This window comes from Cygnus olor, chromosome 18 (genome assembly GCF_009769625.2).
Source record: "Cygnus olor isolate bCygOlo1 chromosome 18, bCygOlo1.pri.v2, whole genome shotgun sequence".
NCBI classification, from domain to species: Eukaryota; Metazoa; Chordata; class Aves; order Anseriformes; family Anatidae; genus Cygnus; species Cygnus olor.
The window spans coordinates 1,866,230-1,884,525 of record NC_049186.1 but is presented as its reverse complement, the minus strand read 5'-3'; the positions used below and the strand labels follow the sequence as shown (position 1 = coordinate 1,884,525).

Sequence of the window (18,296 nt, the reverse complement as noted above, 5' to 3'; positions counted from 1 at the left end):
AAGTGGTGGAAAGCTACTCTACCAGCCTGCTTTTCAGTTGTATAGAACTGGGAATATTAACACAAGCCAGTTCACATTTGTGCTAGGGCATCTGTAGCCATCCATGTGCTGTGAGTGGACATGGCAAAAAAGGAACTTAGTGTTTTATCTGTGTCCTTGCTCTACAAAGCAGACAAAAAATTGTATACTTGTGAAACTAGCATTGGATCTTTATAAGCTTTTTAGTCTCCAGAGTTCAGGCTTACGAGGGAAAAACATGAGATTGTCAGTGAGTTGTCTTAATGGTCAGAGTATTTCCAGTGATTGGGATAAATTATCAAGACTTGTGCAGTAGCCTTGCTGTCACACAAAAAATAAAGGGTGTTTATATTATATTGAATAATGATTTGTTATTTTGCAGAAAGAAAATTCTACAAACAGGGTGCATTTTTGGAACAGTGTTTAGTGGCGTTTACAAAACTGCAATACTTGGATGTTAACTTGAAAGGTTGATGATTCTTATAGTGCATCTTGAGGCATTGCGCTTGTCAAGACGTTAAGAAAACTGCTACTGCACTACCTAAAAAGTTTTACAAAGTCTCTTTTTTCTAAACTATCATTTGTGTATATAATTAAAGCCAGACTGTTATGAGAATAGATCTGAGGCTAAGAATTATTAACTGCTGTGCCCCTGTTTAACAGAGGTGATGAAGAAGCAGTTCAAAAAAACAATGCACTGAAAGTGATAAGAGAGTTGCAGGCTCAAATTGCAGAACTCCAGGAGGATCTTGAATCTGAGAAAGCATCACGCAACAAGGCAGAAAAGCAGAAAAGAGATCTAAGTGAAGAGTTGGAGGCTTTAAAAACTGAACTGGAAGATACCTTGGATACCACTGCAGCACAGCAAGAGCTGAGGTAGGGTCATACACCTGTGTAAGGCACTAATAAAAAATAATCTTTAATTTACCAAAGACTAAAATGTTGACTTTTTTTGATAATCCTTGATGCTTGCTCTAGGACAAAGCGTGAGCAGGAGGTGGCTGAGTTGAAGAAAGCAATTGAAGAGGAAACCAAGAACCATGAAGCACAGATCCAGGAAATCAGGCAGAGACATGCTACTGCCTTGGAAGAGCTCTCTGAACAGCTTGAACAGGCCAAAAGAGTAAGCAGAAAATGAATTACAGAAATGTATTGTTCTGCCTCAGGATTTTACGCAAGTAATGTAACTGTTCCAGTCCCTTCCACTGACATCTGCAGAGCTAAGTTGTCTTTCTCTTTCCATATGTTACTATTGTAATTGAATCAACTACATCACACATGTAACTATTAGATAGTCTTGGCATCTGTCTGAAAAGTCTTCATTAGACTTGGAAACAGTGTACCTAGAGATAAAAGTCACCTGGGAATTATCCAGCTGGCCACATGCTTATTTGGTGAAAAGCAGTTCTCAGCATGAGAGAATAGCAGAATGCTTCCAAATATGGTAACTGTAGCATCAGGACTCACAAATAACCAAGTTGAGTGAAGATAGTGTAATCCAGATACTCTTAACTTAGCACTTGTCCTGTGAACTCCAGTGCTAGATATCTGTGGAGCGTCTTGCCTATTTGGACAGCTGTAATGTCTTTTCTGGTAACCAGAGCAGGTAGGAGGAGGCACCACCTTGTTATTGCACTCAGGCTACACTAGTAGGAATAATGCTGTCTGAGTGTCTTGTTCCGATACTGACAAAATATATAAATCTGTAGGCAGTTATAGTAATGGTTGTTCACAAATTCATGGACAATTCATATACTGTAGTAATATTTTTATGTAGGGAGTACATGTTTTATGTAGGGACTTCCTTAAAATACTGAGAAATACAGCAGTTAATGCTGGTGAGAATTACATTTTCTCACCTGAAGATCTCATGCATATACTCTCTTCTTGTTCATTTAATGTCGTCAATAACAGTATGAAAAGATGGAAAAATACGCCACAATTTTAAACAAAGGTCCTCTGAGATAATGTCAGTTTTGGTGATATAGTAAGAACGGGACTTAAAGTAATTGGCATAAGAGAGATTTCAAAAGATTTTTGACAAATGTCAGAACAGTGGTAAAAGTGCTTTGTTATGCACTTCCAGGCTGCTATGCCTACTAAAATCAGGGCAGCTTTAGTTAATATCTTTCCCTTTATTTCTGTGAGATGAGCCATGCTGATCTGTTAATGGGCACATTCCTTCCTACTTACAGTGCTACTCTGTCATTTTACAGCACTGATGTCCCAGTTCTTGTCATGGAAGTGTCTTCTGGTGCTCGCTGATACCTGTGGTGTCTGCAGGTGGATTAACTTGCATTAACTTGTCTTTGGCTAACATACACAGAATCTCACATGGCAACGCTTTAAACACTCTACTCGCAATGTGCCAAGCTCTTGTTTTATCTTCGACCTTGTAAACCAGATTTGCTGGACTGAATATATTTTTTAGCAGAAGACGTTATTGATGTGTAACAGTGTTGAATTTTTCTTTTTCTTTCCTAGTTCAAAGCAAATCTTGAAAAAAACAAGCAAGGCCTAGAGTCTGACAACAAGGAGTTGGCCTGTGAAGTGAAGGTATTGCAGCAGGTCAAGGCAGAGTCTGAGCATAAGAGGAAGAAGCTTGATGCTCAGGTACAAGAACTAACTGCTAAGGTCACTGAAGGTGAAAGACTGAGGGTGGAGCTGGCGGAGAAAGCTAACAAGCTGCAGGTAAGGCTTTATGGAAGTCCTAAACTGCTGAAAAATAGGCAAGAAAGTAAAAGCCTCAAACGTATACAGAAATAACTAGGAGAAACGTCTTTCAAAGATGCAGTTACGTTCATGGGAGCTGGGCTTGTAGTTGCCATGGGAGGTGACCTCAGTCATGCACTTGCGTGTACTCGAGGGCCCTTAAAGTGGTGGCGTGCATCTGAAGCAGACAGCCCAAAAAGAAAAAAAAAATGAAAAAAAAGAAAATGAGCAAAAAGGAGCCAAGACTGACGTTTTGAACTATGGCAATGAGTACTTTAACTCAACCTAAAGCACTTCAGAAAGGGGATGGCCCAGTTCTTCTCAGAGGAAGATTCCATGCAGTCTCTCACAGTATTCCATAAGTAGCATAGCCTAAAATAACAAGAGTTGGCACCTGGCAGTAACCTTTGCGCTGATGCTTTGAACCCAGCTGCCACCCTGATAATCCCTGAATCCATGATCCCGTAAGGTATATGGCCCTATAATTAAAGATAGCATTTAACTCTGAATGCAGATATTGGCATGCAGATATTAGAACGACATGCTCTGCTAAATGGCATGCCTGCCATGTTATACCACTGAAGTTCAGGTTTGACTTCCAACTTTGTTTCTAGTCAATCTTCTATATTTTTAGCTAGTGGTATCTATCTCTCTGCTGGGATCTAATGTTGTCTTGCCATGCTTGGGATTTGTTGTTGAGCTTTGTTTTCTGAAGCTCCAGCTCCCAGTGGGATGTAGGATTTGCTGTGAGTCGGCTGCATGGTGTTACCTTTATACTGCTTGCTTTGCAGAATGAATTGGATAATGTCTCAAGTCTCCTGGAGGAAGCAGAGAAGAAAGGCATCAAATTTGCCAAGGATGCAGCTAGTTTGGAATCGCAGCTTCAGGATACACAGGTGTGTGTGCAGTGCAGCTTGAAATTTGCTCTCAGGCTTTGATTCTCATTGAAATACTAACTGCATGGCAGAAAATACACTTTCTTTCATGGTTCTGAAAGTCCCCTGGGTAGAATCTGTATTTCCCATTGAAGTCTAGTGAAATGTGATGTATAGAGACTTTTCAGTTACGTGTGGAGCCGATTTTGCAGTATCTAAGATTCTGTACTTGATAGACTGTAGCCTTTCAGTTTCCCTTTTATTTTTGTCTGTGGAAGATAAGTATTAAGTCAGGAAAAACCTTTTGAAGCAGAATGTTATAATGTAAGTAAATAAGGTCCTTGGGGTGTATGAGAGACAATACTGTTGTTTACTTGCAGCTTAAGTTCTTAAAACTACCAGTGTTTTTTTATTTTAAATATTGCAGCTTTATTCATGTAGTCATTGCTCAAATATACTTCTGCCATGTATAAAAATGCTGATGGTGATTCCTAGAATAATGCTAATCGTAATTATTAGCATAGAGATCTGTGAGGAACAGGGTTGGGGGGAGGTTGTTATAGCTTTCATTAATTTCTGTTATGACAGAAGTTCACATTGCCAAATTACAACTATCTTTAAACTGACCTCTACGTTTATGCAATACAGAGAAACTTGGAAGCATACTGCCATTGCAGGATTTACTGCTGTATTTTCTTCCTAGGTGATTTTTAAATAGGTACTCTGATTTGTCCTAAAGAAGATAAGTAAATTTTGAAAGTGAGTTCTGTGTTCGTTCATTCTTTTAAAAAATATATAAATATATAATCTGTGAACTTCTACGATGCAGTGGTATGGATTCCCTAATCAAAAACGTCTTATAAAAGTTTGTTTGCCCAGAACAAATGATGAGTACTTTCTTGGAAAGCCAAACTGCAGGTGCTTTTCATAAGCATGTCTCTGTACAAAAATATTGCAAGAAAACAGTTAAACCTGAAACTCTTATGGAGTAGTAGAGGGTGGTATTCTAAGGCCAGGATCAACCAAACTGAGTTTTGAATATGCTTGTTCATGTAACAGGAGCTTCTTCAGGAAGAAACCCGCCAGAAACTCAACCTGAGCAGTAGGATTAGGCAGCTGGAAGAGGAGAAGAACAACCTGCAAGAGCAGCAGGAAGAGGAGGAGGAGGCCAGAAAGAACTTGGAAAAACAAATGTTAGCCTTGCAGTCGCAGGTAAGTGGTTGTAAATGGCAGGACTTCTGCAAGGCCTGTACGTTCCAGGTGAGATGGAACAGGTGCCCCATACCTTTTGGAAAAATGTCATCTTAAGTTGCTAAGCTGCAATCCATCATATCTGAAAAGCTGTGGTGGTCAGGTGAAGCCCCAGAGAAAGCCAACCATATCATGGGCTGCATCAAAAAGCAGCATGGCCAGCAGGTTGAGGGAGGGGATTGTCTCCGTCTACTCCACCATTTAGACCCCACCTGTAGAGCCGCATTCAGCTCTGGGGCTCCAGCGTAAGAAGCACTATGGAGCAGGTCCGGAGGAGGGTCACGAGGATGATCAGAGAGGGCTGGAGCCTGTCTCCTATGAAGAGAGAGGCTGAGAGAGAGTTGGGGTGGTTCAGCCTGGAGAAGAGAAGGCTCCGGGAGACCTCACAGCGGTCTTCCAGTGCCTAAAGGGGGCTGCAGGAAAGCTGGGGAGAGATCTTGTCAGGGAGTGGAGTGATAAGACGGGGTAATGGATTTAAGCTTAAAAAAAAAAAAAAAAAAAGGAAGGTTTAGATTAGATACAAGGAAGAGATTATTTACTCAGAGGGTGGTGAGGCCCTGGTCCAGGCTGCCCTGAGGAGCCGTGGGTGCCCCATCCTTGGCAGTGCCAAGGCCAGGCTGAGTGGTACTGGGGGCAGCCTGGTGTTGGTCTAGTGGAAGGTGTCCCTGCCCATGGCAGGGCAGTTGGAACTAAATGATCTTTAAAGATCTCTTTCCACTCAAGCTACTCTATGATTCTATGATCTAACTTCCAGAAATACTGGACTGGAATTCTGAATAAAATTTCCTGTGGTCTTCCTCCATTTGCAGTAATGAGTAGTACGACTAACTATAACGGGAAGAACTTCGTGTTGTTTAATATGCTGCTAGTTCACAATTCTTGTGCTGCTTTAACTGGTGATAATAGCTGTTTCTGGTTTTGTACTTTGGACCTGATGCTCTTGTTTGATGCTTTTGTTTCCTTCTCATGATGTACTAAGTATCTTTTTCTTTTGATAAACTTCAGTTAGCTGATGCTAAGAAAAAGGTAGATGATGACTTGGGAACCATTGAAGGCTTGGAGGAAAATAAGAAGAAATTACTGAAGGATATGGAATCCTTAAGCCAGCGCCTAGAAGAGAAGGCAATGGCTTATGACAAACTCGAAAAGACAAAGAACCGCCTGCAGCAAGAGCTGGATGACTTGATGGTGGATCTAGATCATCAGCGCCAGATTGTCTCTAATTTGGAGAAAAAGCAGAAGAAGTTTGATCAGGTAATCTTGTTTCCTGTCATCTTGCTACTTTGTATGACTTTTTTAAATGGCATCTTGTTTATATAGTTACTACATAAATGAGTACTGTAAATAGAAGGATCCAGCTAGAGGAGTTCTGTTACTGGTAAATTTGATGTGCACAGTTTGGCCCTTGCTATGAGAAGGCACTTATGATTTCAGTGAGCTAAATTCCATGTTTGAGTCTTGTTAGATTAAGAAATAAGCTCTTTATATACAAAAAAGAAACTATATTAAGAACAAAATCTTGACTTAAAAAGCATTATTGTAATTCCTTGTAATAGACTAAGAAAGGATGTGAAGACCAAAATAATGTAAAACTTACATAGTCTTGAATAGTAGCTTCCTTTCCTCATCTCCTCCCAGAACAGCTTTAGTTGTTTCCTTACCAGCACTTTGATAAAGTCCTGAGAGGCCAGCAAACTTCTGAAGGCCGGTTAAACTTTGAGCATTAACCATTTGATTGACTAAAACGCAAGGCGGAAAGGACCTGATTATAATATTTGAGATAAATTAATGTATTTCTTATGTTCAGATGCTGGCAGAAGAGAAGAATATTTCTGCCAGATATGCAGAGGAAAGAGATCGTGCTGAAGCAGAGGCAAGGGAGAAGGAAACCAAAGCACTGTCTCTGGCTCGAGCCTTGGAAGAAGCCCTTGAAGCTAAGGAAGAATTTGAGAGACAGAACAAACAGTTGCGTGCAGATATGGAGGACTTAATGAGCTCTAAAGATGATGTGGGCAAAAATGTAAGTACTTTCCCACACCTTATTTTTGTTATACACTGCATGGGGAATAACACAGTAAAACTCTCTCATTAGAGAAGTATGTTTGACACTAAATTAGAGACACTAAATTAGAATTTCCATTTTTTGAAGCTGATATACAACCCAAGGTACTGGAGAGGTGAATACTTGAAATATGAGGTTGGGGTAATCATTCAGGCTTAATTAACATTATCTCTTGAAAAGATGTGAAGAATGTGCAGAGCAGAAGTTGCTGGCCAAATGACGTGTGGCACTGGAGCCAGATTTAAGAGCTTGTCTCACTACTACTTTGTCACATTGACTGTGTCACACTGCACAGCTCATCTGTCTAATAATCTGCATAGGTTTTTGCTGGGTTCTCTAATACAGACTTAAAAAAGTTGCTCTGCCTGTTCTGATTTGGTGTCAGACTTAGAACGCAAAGCATAGTGTACTGTGTTCATGTAATGCTTTATTTTGCTGTAGTAAGTGCTTTTGTTGAGATACCTGAAGGAGAGGGTCTGGTAAATGTTTGTGGCTTAGGTCCATGAGCTGGAGAAATCCAAGCGGACTTTAGAGCAACAAGTTGAAGAGATGAGAACTCAGCTTGAAGAACTGGAAGATGAACTGCAGGCCACAGAAGATGCTAAGCTTCGTTTGGAGGTGAACATGCAAGCTATGAAAGCCCAGTTTGAGAGAGATCTGCAAGCCAGAGATGAGCAGAATGAAGAGAAAAAGAGGATGCTGGTTAAACAAGTATGTCTATTTTACTGCACTTCATAGAGGGAAGGGTGTGAGGTTCTTTTGCAAAAGCTCTGGCTTTGGTGATAACTTTCTACTAGAAAAAGAAAACTATTTGCTTAAAGATTCCATCCTATAGAAGTCCCTAGCATTGGTCTTCACAAATGATAAAATGTGTCTTGTTGAAGATTGGCCACTGTCAACTGTTAGTGTCAGAGTCTTCTACTGAGGGACCTTGCAAGGCAACTGGATTCTGGTCTCCTAACCAAAAGCACTCAATGTGCAAGCAGAGTCTTTGCTATTGCTGCACAGGTGTATTCCAAGGTCACTGGTATGTTATTTGGACTCTCAAGCCCATCCCGTTTGGTGTAGAGTAACAAATCCATGGATCCTGAGATAGACTGAAGGACTGTAAGTGAACTGCTTCCTAAATGACAACCCTGGAAAAGATTTCAGATTTTCCAGACTTAAAAACTCTAGAAACACGAAGCAGATCCAAAGACTCAAGAAATGCCTTTAAAATTTCATATTTTAAGAGATGTTTCTAATAAAATGCTTCTAAAGCTTTGTAGAGAAAAACAACAGTATTTCCATATTTATCACAAGAAAACAAGAACTTAGTTACTGAAAAACTAGGAATTATCAATGTAAAGATCTTGTAGAAACAAACACAAGCCTTGGAAGGCTTTTGAAGTTTTACAGTGCAAAATGCCATTCACTGGCATGGGATGAGAACAGAACCCTCGACCTAACATGAGAAAGGAGGCTTAATTCAGGGGTGAAAAGTACATTCTTTCATGTTGGTAACCTGTGTAATAATGGCATTTCTCACAAGTCTTATTTTTGCGTAAGTTTGGCTTAGTTCTTGTTGGGTAGCTGCTTAGCTACTTTGCTTTTTTGTTTTGTTTTGGAAAAAGAAATAGTGTATAGAATGCTAGTAGCACTGCTGTTTCTAAGAGAATGGCTTCATTTTTTTCCGGGAGGAAAATGAGGTGGTTCTACTTCTTATTTTCCTTTTAGTGGTTCAATCATAATTAGTGACGTCTGCCCCAGAGTGAAACCTAAACGTGGATAGAAGCACTGGGCAAAGAGCTGATCGCTAAATAGCTAAACAGATGAAATGAGAATGCTTCAGACACTGAGTTATTGTCACAGTTTTCTCTTTTGTCAGTTCGGAGGTCTGTGCTTCCAATTTATGGATTTGTTTTTGCCATCTGCAGTGTCTTCCCCTGTAGATTGCCTTCTGCATTCTCTTGGTCACTCATTACTCAATCAAGTAATGCTCATTCAGCTCTACAAAGGCCTTTTGGATTTTCAGACCATTTGTTAAGATTACGTGTTTGTTCCATTCCTGGGATGGAGCCTAAGTGTCTTGATTTCACAGGTGCGAGAGCTGGAGGCAGAACTGGAAGATGAGCGCAAGCAGAGGGCTCTTGCTGTGGCAGCCAAGAAGAAAATGGAGATGGATCTGAAAGACCTGGAAGGTCAGATAGAAGCTGCAAATAAGGCTCGAGATGAAGCAATCAAACAGCTACGTAAGCTCCAGGTAAGTACAGCTAATCAACTGAGCTGCTTTGTGCCCTGGTGGCAATCTGTCAAGGGTGATGCCTTCAAACTGCAAACATATCTAATGGAAAGCAAGAGGGGTATCTGACTCAGCTGTGCTGGCATGTGTCAGAGTATCTGGCCTGAACTCATCATCTGTTCAAAATTTCTCTCATCCTTTTGTTGGTAAGGAGTTAAGGTTGTCCCCAATGTATTGTTATTCAATAGTCAACTTTTTGTTTCAACACTTTGCTTAAAGATTTACTGAATATTGCTTTACAGACTGCATTTCTTACATTGTGTATCTTTGAATTTACTGATTTGGGCTCAGCTCTTCCTGACTGTTGCTTCGTCAAAATGAACATCTTAAGGCATTTTCAGCCAAAATGCTTTAGAGAAAAAGGAGTAACTTTCAGTTGCTTTAAAAAAAATCTGCAAGAAGCCCATTCTTTTCTGTTTGGCAAGACAACGCAGCCCATGTGTTGAGGATTTATTTTCCATTCCCAGGAAAATATTCAGCGTTTGGTAGAGTTCAGTTTTGCCAAAGACTTTCAGTGCCATGACCCAAAGGTGTGGGAGTGTGAGGTCATGGCAAGACCATGTAAGGCATATGGCAAATTAAATTGCCTTTCTGCCCTGTCCTCTCTGTTTCTTGGCAATCCAACCAAGTGAAGACAGTTCTGGAACTGAGTCCAGGCTCAGGATGAGGAGGAGAGGCTAGGTTAAAGCAAGAGGTGCTGGTTCATAAACAGTATCATATTCCTCTACCCCAAAAGAACAGGTCAGATAGAGAGCTGAGCTGTGTACACTTTCATAAAATTCAAATCACTTAATGATCAGATTAAAATCACTTAGAATAAGTGATTTTGTGCTCAGTGGTATTCCAGAGATGCAAGTACAATTTAAATGCAGTTTCTCTCCAACTTTCATACTCTTTTAGCATCTTAAGTCAAACTTCTGAAAATTCATATGCACTGAGATCTTAACAGTGTGTATTAATTGGAAGCTAAGCATGTGCTCCTAGGTTATATGTACAAAATGGTGAATTGCTACTTCTGGACTGAGAATAACATCTTAGCTTGCATACTTGCAAACAGTCAATGAAAGCGTTTAGATTTTTTTTTCCAAGTCATTCCAAGCTTCCCCTTGGAATTCAAACTTCCACGAGTTTCATGCTTGATTTCAATTGAGCAGCTCTTTATTTGAGCTCTTTTCTCTAAAAGAAATATACCAAATAAATGAGGTAAAGCCCTATAATGAGATTTCTGACAAAGAATGAGTGATGCAGAGATGAGAAAATGAAGCTTTACTAAAAAAGTAACTCAAAAACACATTTAAGTGGAATGAAGGTACTTTGAGGGGGGAGCCTTTCCTCTTAGGAGATGAAAAGCTACAGAGCTACTAATCTCATGGTTGTCCTAATGCAACATGGCTGTGGTTTTCTTCTAACTACAGGCTCAAATGAAAGACTACCAGCGGGAGCTGGAAGAAGCCCGTGCATCCAGAGATGAGATCTTTGCACAGTCCAAAGAGAGTGAAAAGAAGCTCAAAGGTCTCGAAGCAGAAATACTCCAGCTCCAAGAGGTGAGATTGAAATCCATGACATTTTTTTCTTGATAGACTAAGAGGAAGATTAGGAGGGGAGAACAAAGAAAAGTAAAAATCTATACTGGTAAGCTGAAGAGAAATAAGAGACAGGAGACCTTTCTCTTCCAGTCTCATCACCCTGCTTCCTGCACCAGATCTTCAGTGAGCTTATGGCTAAAAAGGAATCGTTGCAGTAGCCTCCACTTCATTTCTCTGACTGGGCCACATGAAAGCTTTTCTACTGCTTAAATAGACTTGATACCTCACAAAATGTGCAAGGTGGTTCAAAAGTCTATGAAGGGTGTGGTGTACAGTGTCAGTACTGAAACTGATGATTGGAAATATTAAAACCTGAGAATCTCTCCTCAGTGGCCATTTAATTCTGCAGAGGCTTGTCACTGTCATCTTGGTTCTTCATCCCTCCCCTCCAGGCATGTGTTCCCTCACTGTTGGCAATTTGTGTAAGAGCTCTAAGACTTGCTCTGCATCACTTTTCCATCATTATCTCCTTGTTCTGCCACAAGGTCAAACATTAGCAAAATTTCCTTATATGAAAGACTTTGCCTCTTTTTTGTGTATGTCCTGTATTAGCTACAAACTGAAGTTCAAAGCAATCACAGATTTCACTACTTTCAGCCTTTACAGGCGGCCTAAAACTTACTGGAGCTTCTTCATGTGTTATTCTCTTTTGTGGACTTCAAATTTGTCAGTCTTGCACTTGCAATGCATTTAGTTGTGCTTCTTAGCAAGTGCCTGGGTGTTTCTTCCACATGATACAGTTGATAATATAAGATTCAGTGCTGGTTATACTATTGTGCTCTAATTTTCTGTATTTTTCTTATTTTCATGCTAGGTACTCTGGAGGTGTAAGACCCTAAATAACTAAATTCAGTGCTCATTTTACATTGTTTATTATATTTATTAGAGCGCGTGACAATGTTTTTTTCTTATTGTTTAGGACTTGAGCGTCACTAACTACTTTCTGCAAGGAACACATTTGCGATACAGTACGAATAATACTGAAGTGGTTTTAGAAAGGATGAGTGAAGCATTATCTTAAATATTGTCAGTGTTCACCGTTCGGGGATGGGAAAAGTAAATCCATTGCAGTCATATGGCAGTTAAGGGGGAAGAAACTTCATAATGATGTGGCTGGTTGTTACCAGCTAGCTTCAACAGCTGCTGCTTCTGTTTATCCATTAGAAGACTTCAGGGATATTGCATATCACAGCATCTCCCAGAAGTTGTTGGGAGGCTAAATTGATTAAGTGTTACAGGATTTCTGAGATGTATAACAAGTCCTTCCTGAAACCTTTGCAGGAGTTTGCTGCGTCTGAAAGAGCCCGTCGTCATGCTGAGCAAGAAAGGGATGAGTTGGCTGATGAGATTGCAAACAGTGCTTCAGGAAAGTGAGTCATCAAATGTATTAATTGCGCATCTGAATAACTGTGGGCACCAGCAGCTGTGGTTCTCAATAGCCTGCTTGCAAATTCTGTATTAATCTGTGCTTATGAAAAACTCCCTTGTTATGAAGGGAATCATCAGATTGCTTCTTGTGACACTTGCGATGCCTAGATTATCAGAAGCAAACTGGCCAGTTGCTTTGTATCGAATCTGAATGTGTCTTGACCCAAATACTTCCTTTCTAGGTCAGCGCTGCTGGATGAGAAGCGCCGGCTGGAAGCTCGTATTGCACAGTTGGAGGAAGAGCTCGAGGAAGAGCAGAGCAACATGGAGCTTCTCAATGAGCGCTTCCGAAAGACCACGCTGCAGGTGAATCTGTGGTGTTGGCCATTGCTGTCAGGACATCTTGTGCTTCAACGTGTGGTTAAGTGTGAGCTCTGACTAGCACCAAATGATCTATTTTCCTTCTCCTCTGAAAGGTTGACACACTTAATTCTGAGCTAGCTGGAGAGCGGAGTGCTGCCCAGAAGAGTGAAAACGCACGGCAGCAGCTGGAAAGGCAGAACAAAGAGCTGAAAGCCAAGCTTCAGGAACTGGAGGGATCTGTGAAGTCGAAGTTCAAGGCAACAATTTCTACTCTAGAAGCCAAGATTGTTCAGCTAGAAGAACAGCTTGAACAGGAAGCAAAGTAAGGAAAAAAAAAAATGTTTGCCTTGTTTGCTCTGTCAGTAGAATGTCTGAAACCTCTGTGCCTTAAGTTATTGTAGGGCTGAGATGCAAGCTTAAAATGCAAGCATTAGGTTTCATTATTTAGAAACCTAGTGTCCAAGGGACAAACTTCAATGAGATAGCTGAAAAGTGACTGAGGTTGAAACTTTCAGAATCTGTGCTCTTTAACTGAAACTCCTGAATTAATTCTTGAAGTTAACCAGGTGCTTGTGCTGACTGGTAGTCTCAGGATCCGCGGGGTGCTGAAGAAGTTTCTTGAGATAAAACATCCCCTTGGGATACTGGTCTCTTTGGCTTGACAGCTTAGATTAGTTGAGACATTCTGAAAAGAAGGACCACAAAGATGCTGAAGGGACTGGAGGGGCATCTCTCCTGTGAGGAAGGGCTGAGAGCTGGGGCTGCTCAGTCTGGAGGAGGAGGCTCAGGGTGCTCTGATCAACGTGTGCAAATACCTTAGGGAGGAGGATGCAGAGAAGAGGGAACCAGGCTCTTGTCAGTGGTGCCCAGGGACAGGATGAGAGGCATCAGGCACGAACTGAAACGGAGGAGGTTCCATCTGAACATCAGGAGGCACTTCTGGCTGGGGGTGACCAAGCCCTGGCACAGCCTGCCCAGAGAGGTGGTGCAGTCTCCTCCCTGGAGATCTTCAAAAGCTGCCAGGACGTGGTGCTGGGCAAGCAGCTCTGGGTGGCCCTGCTGGAGCAGGGGGTTGCACCAGGCGACCTCCAGAGGTCCCTCCTAGCCTCAGCCATTCTGTGAGATGACACCAGTGCTCTGCAGGTCTGCTTTCCCCAGTGAGTGCTCCCATGTCTGTTCTTTCCATCTCAGTCCTTGGAGGGCTGTTTTTTGCTAGCTCATCCTAGAAGGATTGAAAGGAGACTTGTACCACCATCTCCATTCCTTCAGGCTCTGGCAGAGGACCATGGTATTGGTCAGCAATAATCCTAAAGCTGCTCTGCTGAAACATAGTGAAGAAGCACTTTGCTGTCCCTCCTTCTAGCCTGCAAACCGTACTTGTACTGCTTCAGTGCTAGTACTTTGCTTTTAAAGCTGCCTCCCAGCTAAGCCCAAGGATATTAAAACTGAAGTCAGTGCTGTTAACGGTGATGGGCTTGTTAAGAGGGCTTAAGCCTCAGTTGCACAACGAGGCAAGAGCTGGTCTGGAAAGAACAGATCTTGTGCTTCCAGCCTCCATGTACTGAAACAAATTGTGGCTTTTCTTTATTCTAGGGAAAGAGCAGCTGCTAACAAATTGGTGCGCCGCACAGAGAAGAAATTGAAAGAAGTCTTCATGCAGGTGGAAGATGAACGTCGACATGCAGATCAGTACAAGGAGCAGGTAGGTGGAGTGGCTTAGCTTTGGAGGTTTGTTTCTCAGAAAAGACAGAAAACTTTGAGCAGAAAAGCACTGTTAAGAAGTGCTTTAATGAAATGATCTGAGGGAATCCTAGTCTTGATGACTAAACTGCTAGAGTAGTTCCTTGTTGGCTCCCAGCAGTCAAAACCTCCCTGTGTTAACTTTGTTGTGACGATCTGTTAGGCATCCTGGTCTCCTGGACCCAGGAGCTCTACGGTGTTTCCAGGCATCCAGACTGGAGTCTGCAGTGAGGCGGCGTATCCAGCAGGGGTGGCTGGAGAGACAGGGTGTTAGCTCACCTCTTCCACCCCTCAAGTTGCAGGGTTGCAGCTGCTGAATTTGATCCTGATGACCTGGTTTTGTATTTTAGATGGAAAAGGCAAATGCCAGAATGAAGCAGCTCAAGCGCCAGCTGGAGGAGGCTGAAGAGGAAGCCACACGTGCAAATGCTTCCCGACGTAAGCTTCAGCGTGAGCTGGACGATGCCACTGAGGCCAACGAGGGCCTGAGCCGGGAAGTCAGCACCCTGAAAAACAGGCTAAGGTGAGTGGTGCCAGCACCAGCAGGCAGGGGTTTATCTGGGCCCCTCTGTGCCCATAATGCGTCTCCTGACCATCTAGCTGTGGAACTGCAGAAGCAGACCCAGGGGATGGGTCCAACTGGTGGAGTCTGCTGGGAATGGCTGCCTGAGCCTGATGATACCAAGGAAGTGGCCAGGCCACAAGAATGTTCCTGACAGCGCCCGAGCTCTTTGGAGCTGAAATTGGCAGGTTCCCCTGGGGCTGGTGGTTCAATCCAGCTGTGGGTAAACATGGCAGAGATGAGACGGGCCTGTCAGGCTTTGCCAGTGGCAAGCGCTGATTCCCTTTTTGCTGGCCCACCCTGCGGGAGTGTTTCAGCACCTTTTTTGAGAGCAGGTCTTTGAGATCAACATTTGTAGAGAGTACAGAAGGGGTCAAAGGAGGTGGCGCTAGCGCAGGACAAAAACCATCGTGAGATGCAGAGAGCAGCTGAGGAGGCAGGAGGGTGCAGTGCAGCACTCCACAAGTGAGCAGTCGGTATTTTTTTTTTTTTCAAAGAACCTGCCCTGTTTAGTACTTGGTCAGTGCTTGGTGCTCACACAGACGATGTTTTTAGTTACTTGGGAATTCCTAAATTGAAGTGGTATAAACTAAGAAATCCTGGAGTACCAGCATGTGTTTGACTGCAGCATGATGACCCCTGTCAGAGAGGGGTGGTTTCAAAACACCTCTCATGGAACTTCTGGCGTGACGTTCCCGTGCAGCGCAGCAGGGAGCTCTTTGGGGGCACCACCAGCACCATGGTGCTGGCTGTGAGCGGGAGGTGATGTCTGCAGCCGCGTTCTGCTTGTTGTTTGCAGGAGGGGGGGCCCCATCACCTTCTCCTCGAGCCGATCTGGGAGGCGCCAGCTGCACATCGAAGGGGCCTCCTTAGAGCTCTCAGATGACGACGCGGAGAGCAAAGGCAGTGACGTGAACGAAGCGCAGCCAGCCCCTGCTGAGTAGAGCCCCTCACACCATTTGCATGCAGAGACCTTTTACACAGTAGTCAGCAGAACGAGGAGGACTTTCCTGACCACCAAACTGCCTTGTGGCCCTAAATCTGCCTTACAAAATGTCGGCATGCTACAAGGTTACTTATCATAGGTCAACTATGTCTTAAGGCTCTCCAGCCTCACCATACTGTACCCTGCTTCAGATATAGGTACAACTGCTTTTTTATATATAGTAAACAAAATGGGATCGTCTCTGTTCAGTGCATCTATTTTCCAGATACTCATTGTAAAGCCATTTTATAAAGCATCATGTGAAGGATGAAACTTTTTTTTATCAATACAGAAACTTCATTCCCAGAGGGTAGGTGGTTGGGACAGGCCCATTGTCATGACTATGCATGCTTTGTTGTACAGACAACATCCTTCCATTTCTTCTGTGCTCAGACGGCCTCGGCTGTGTCGAGTCTGTTGGATCATTGAAGACCAAACTGCACCTGCATCTTTCTTTTCTCCTAATTGTTGTGATCAGCACACAATCAGTGAGTGAACTGTGAAAAGGCGTTGGGAAGTGTTAGAGGGAAATGTAGGGATGAATGAGTAGTGTCCATTTTTTAACCTGCAATATCATTTTGAAGTGTTCTCAGCACCTGCTTCATCAGTTAGTGTTCATGCAGTACAGGCAAACTGAAATAGCGTCACCGTTCCTCTCTGTACAGTACTTCTGCGTTTGTAGTGTCCTGCTATTGACATGCCCAACAGATCTGTATATATATTAAGGCTAGTATGATGTGAACACCAGTGGAAAATAAGCATACAACACAGGCAAAATAATTTATTAACTTATGGCTGAGTAGTCGTCAGGACATGGAACCCAGAGGCTGCACCATGAGACCGTGGCCAGCCTGGTGTCACCGATGGAGCCGGGCTGAGGGCAGCGGCGCCGCCTGTGCGGGGCTCCCGCGGAGTCTGTGGTTTACAGGGGCTCGGAGATGGATGTTGCCTGCCTACGAGTTAACATGCCAGTGGATGTGAATCCTCTTTTTTGTTGTTTTTTTTTTTTTATTTTGAACAGTATTACAGCGAGTAGTTAGCATTCTTTTTGTTTAAATAGCTGAAAAACTGACATTACAGAAAGTGCCTTAGACACTACAGTACTAAGACAATGTTACATATAATTTGCCTATATAACAATGATTTAATGTATTAATTTTGACTGTGCTTCATATCATGTACCTCTCTAGTCCAAGTGGTATTATTGATATTAGTGACAATGAATCAGTGTTAACTAGGAAACTTCCTCTGCCACATGCTCAAAAAACATGGATTTCCTTTTTTTGGTTAAAAGCTTTAACATCTGTTGCAAAGGTTTTGTTGTGTGTGTTTGGATATTTTTAATCAAACTGGCTGTTGACCACCAGGCATCTGACTGCAAATATCTTGTTTTCTTGTATACCCATATTTCTAGACAATGATTTTTGTAAGACAATAAATTTATTCATTATAGATGTGGCCGCCTACTCTGTTTACTTACAGGAAGAGCTATCTCCTGAGGCTGGCATAGACCTTAATAAATGAGAATATGACTGGAAGCTGCCTTTTCCCTTTTTAGTGTTTTGTGTTTTTTTTGTTTGCTTTGGCTTTTTTTTTCCTTAAATACAGTGTAAATTACCAGTCAGGCCTGAGCCTTTGCCCTTGAACCTTAATGGCAGTGCGGAGCTGGAGCACAGAGGGAGCTCTGACCCCACCTGCTCATTTTCTACACCATGGCACAGGCACAACGCCTTCCTCTGAGCTCCATTGTGGTTTTGAACAAGCTTTGCTCTCTTTATTTTACTTTTTCTTTAACAGATGAAGTTTCTGTGGAAGTGTGGTGTGGTGCCTGTTCCCCTCTGTCAGGCCTGGGGTGGTGGCAGGAGGGAGCAGGCTCTAGGCAGAGGTGCTGGCGGCTGCAGCAGGCGGGGCTGATCTCTGCAACCTGGTCAGGGCTGAGAGGGCTGAGGGCAGGCTGCAGGCTGGGTCTGCCGGAGGTGCAGAAAGCAGGACAGGGGCTGGGCCCCTGTTCCATGAAGGGGAGTTGGGGGTGTTTGGGAATGTGTGAGTGCACCTGGGGGCAATCCCCTCTCTGACGGTTCCAGCGGGGAGGGGCTGAGGCTGGAGCTGTTCTCGGGGCTCTGGCCTCAGGTCGCCTCTGGGGGCTGCTGGCTCCCTGCTGCTGCGCCTCCATCAGGGCCGTGCCTGCTGCTGCTCGTCCTGCCGGCGGGGAAGGGCTTTGCCACCCTCCGGAGTCTTCTCAGTGCTGCACGGTTGTGCCTTTGTCCGCCCCATCGTCCACATGTGTGACTGCCACAGCTGCCTCCCTGCAGCATGCAGGGCACCCAGGCTCCATGCGTGAGTAGTGTATGGGGTTTGGGGTTTTCTAAGGGATGGCTGGGGGGTGACTGCCTGCGACGAAGGGGTCGGGGGTCTGTCCCTGTGCCTCAAGGGGGCGGGTGCCTCTCCCCACCTCCACCCATGGGGCACAGGGCAGGGACTGGGGCTGCTGGT

General features: G+C 43.3%; 1 protein-coding gene across 10 annotated transcripts in view; it reads left to right on the top strand.

Moving 5' to 3' along the window:
* The window catches only part of MYH10 (myosin heavy chain 10), a 103,117-nt gene extending 85,776 nt beyond the window's left edge, over positions 1–17,341 (top strand). For all 10 annotated transcript variants that reach the window (XM_040530504.1, XM_040530496.1, XM_040530506.1 and 7 more), the window contains 16 exons: positions 682–894; positions 997–1,141; positions 2,503–2,709; positions 3,522–3,626; positions 4,665–4,817; positions 5,862–6,110; positions 6,664–6,876; positions 7,417–7,629; positions 8,999–9,160; positions 10,615–10,743; positions 12,067–12,155; positions 12,396–12,519; positions 12,630–12,838; positions 14,110–14,218; positions 14,607–14,779; positions 15,618–17,341. In XM_040530504.1, the coding sequence (XP_040386438.1) occupies positions 682–894; positions 997–1,141; positions 2,503–2,709; positions 3,522–3,626; positions 4,665–4,817; positions 5,862–6,110; positions 6,664–6,876; positions 7,417–7,629; positions 8,999–9,160; positions 10,615–10,743; positions 12,067–12,155; positions 12,396–12,519; positions 12,630–12,838; positions 14,110–14,218; positions 14,607–14,779; positions 15,618–15,762 (2,638 nt within the window). In that variant the 3' untranslated portion in view covers positions 15,763–17,341. The remainder of the gene's footprint in view (positions 1–681; positions 895–996; positions 1,142–2,502; positions 2,710–3,521; positions 3,627–4,664; positions 4,818–5,861; positions 6,111–6,663; positions 6,877–7,416; positions 7,630–8,998; positions 9,161–10,614; positions 10,744–12,066; positions 12,156–12,395; positions 12,520–12,629; positions 12,839–14,109; positions 14,219–14,606; positions 14,780–15,617) is intronic.
* Positions 17,342–18,296: the final 955 nt, after the last annotated feature.